The 966-nt window shown below is 37.0% G+C and overlaps 1 protein-coding gene across 1 annotated transcript in view; it reads right to left on the bottom strand.

The window, feature by feature from the left end:
• Nucleotides 1-426: 426 nt before the first annotated feature.
• The window catches only part of LOC111386378 (calreticulin-like), a 12,250-nt gene continuing 11,710 nt past the window's right edge, over nt 427-966 (bottom strand). The window contains exons 13-14 of the mRNA XM_023010835.1: nt 773-883; nt 427-685 (exon numbers count right to left, since the gene is read on the bottom strand). Of these exons, the coding sequence (XP_022866603.1) occupies nt 674-685; nt 773-883 (123 nt within the window). The 3' untranslated portion in view covers nt 427-673. The remainder of the gene's footprint in view (nt 686-772; nt 884-966) is intronic.

The raw sequence follows: 966 nt of genomic DNA, 5'->3' as shown, positions 1-966 counted from the left end.
AGAAACTAAAAACCATAAAATATACTAAAACGAACATCTTGCAAAATTTAGTATCTAAACTACGACAAGGTAGATTTAGTAGTATCAGACAATAATAAATATAATAAACAACTAAAAATTGAATGTCGTACATTTTAGTACCATTTAATATTGCATATAGAACACGAATTATCATAAAGTAGCATCTGAGTTTAAAGAGGTAACTCATTCTCACTCTTGCTTGTGCTAAAACACATAAGAACCGACCTACACTGCCAGAAGAGGCAGTGACAGGCCACTGCCCAATCCCCATGTGAGGGTTCGGGCCACAATTTTTTGACAATATTTTTTTCGCACGGGACCCACGGCACAGTGAGGGTCAGGTACCGTTCATTCTCCAACACCCTTGCCATCCAGATTTTTCCAACACATAAAACATAAGTAGACTTGGACAAATCAAAAGGTTGATATATTATCAATTTAGACTATTTCATAAATCTAAAATAAAGCCACGAAAAATCAAAGCTGTTAAGCCACAAATATTTCATGCAGCTTCCCACTATTTCTTTTCCCTAAAACAAAAGCTACAGCCAAAAAATATAAAGTAGAAATGAAAAAACTCTTTTGAGTGATCTGCCTGAGCAACTCATTGTGAAGGCCGGTTGTGGGCAGAAAATAACCGTACATAAGCACCTTAAAGTTCATCCTGCAAAATAGAAGCACAAAGTGAAATTAGCAACAAGCAAAACGTGATCAATGAATTTTGAAGCGACACAACTGAAGAAACTCTTACATGTACATCATCGTCCACTGAGGCGGCTTCATCTTCTATTGAGTCTGCTTTGGAGTCATCATCAGTCTCGTTATCTTCCGCATCATCAGCATCATCTTCTCCATCCTCAGCCTGGCAAAGGAAAGGGCCACTCAGATCAGGACACAAGGGAAAAAAAAAATAACACTCAAGTCTTTGAGAAAAAAAAAAAAAAA

This window comes from Olea europaea, unplaced genomic scaffold, assembly GCF_002742605.1.
Source record: "Olea europaea var. sylvestris unplaced genomic scaffold, O_europaea_v1 scaffold3532, whole genome shotgun sequence".
Classification (NCBI taxonomy): domain Eukaryota; kingdom Viridiplantae; phylum Streptophyta; class Magnoliopsida; order Lamiales; family Oleaceae; genus Olea; species Olea europaea.
This window is presented reverse-complemented; position numbering and strand designations above follow the sequence as displayed.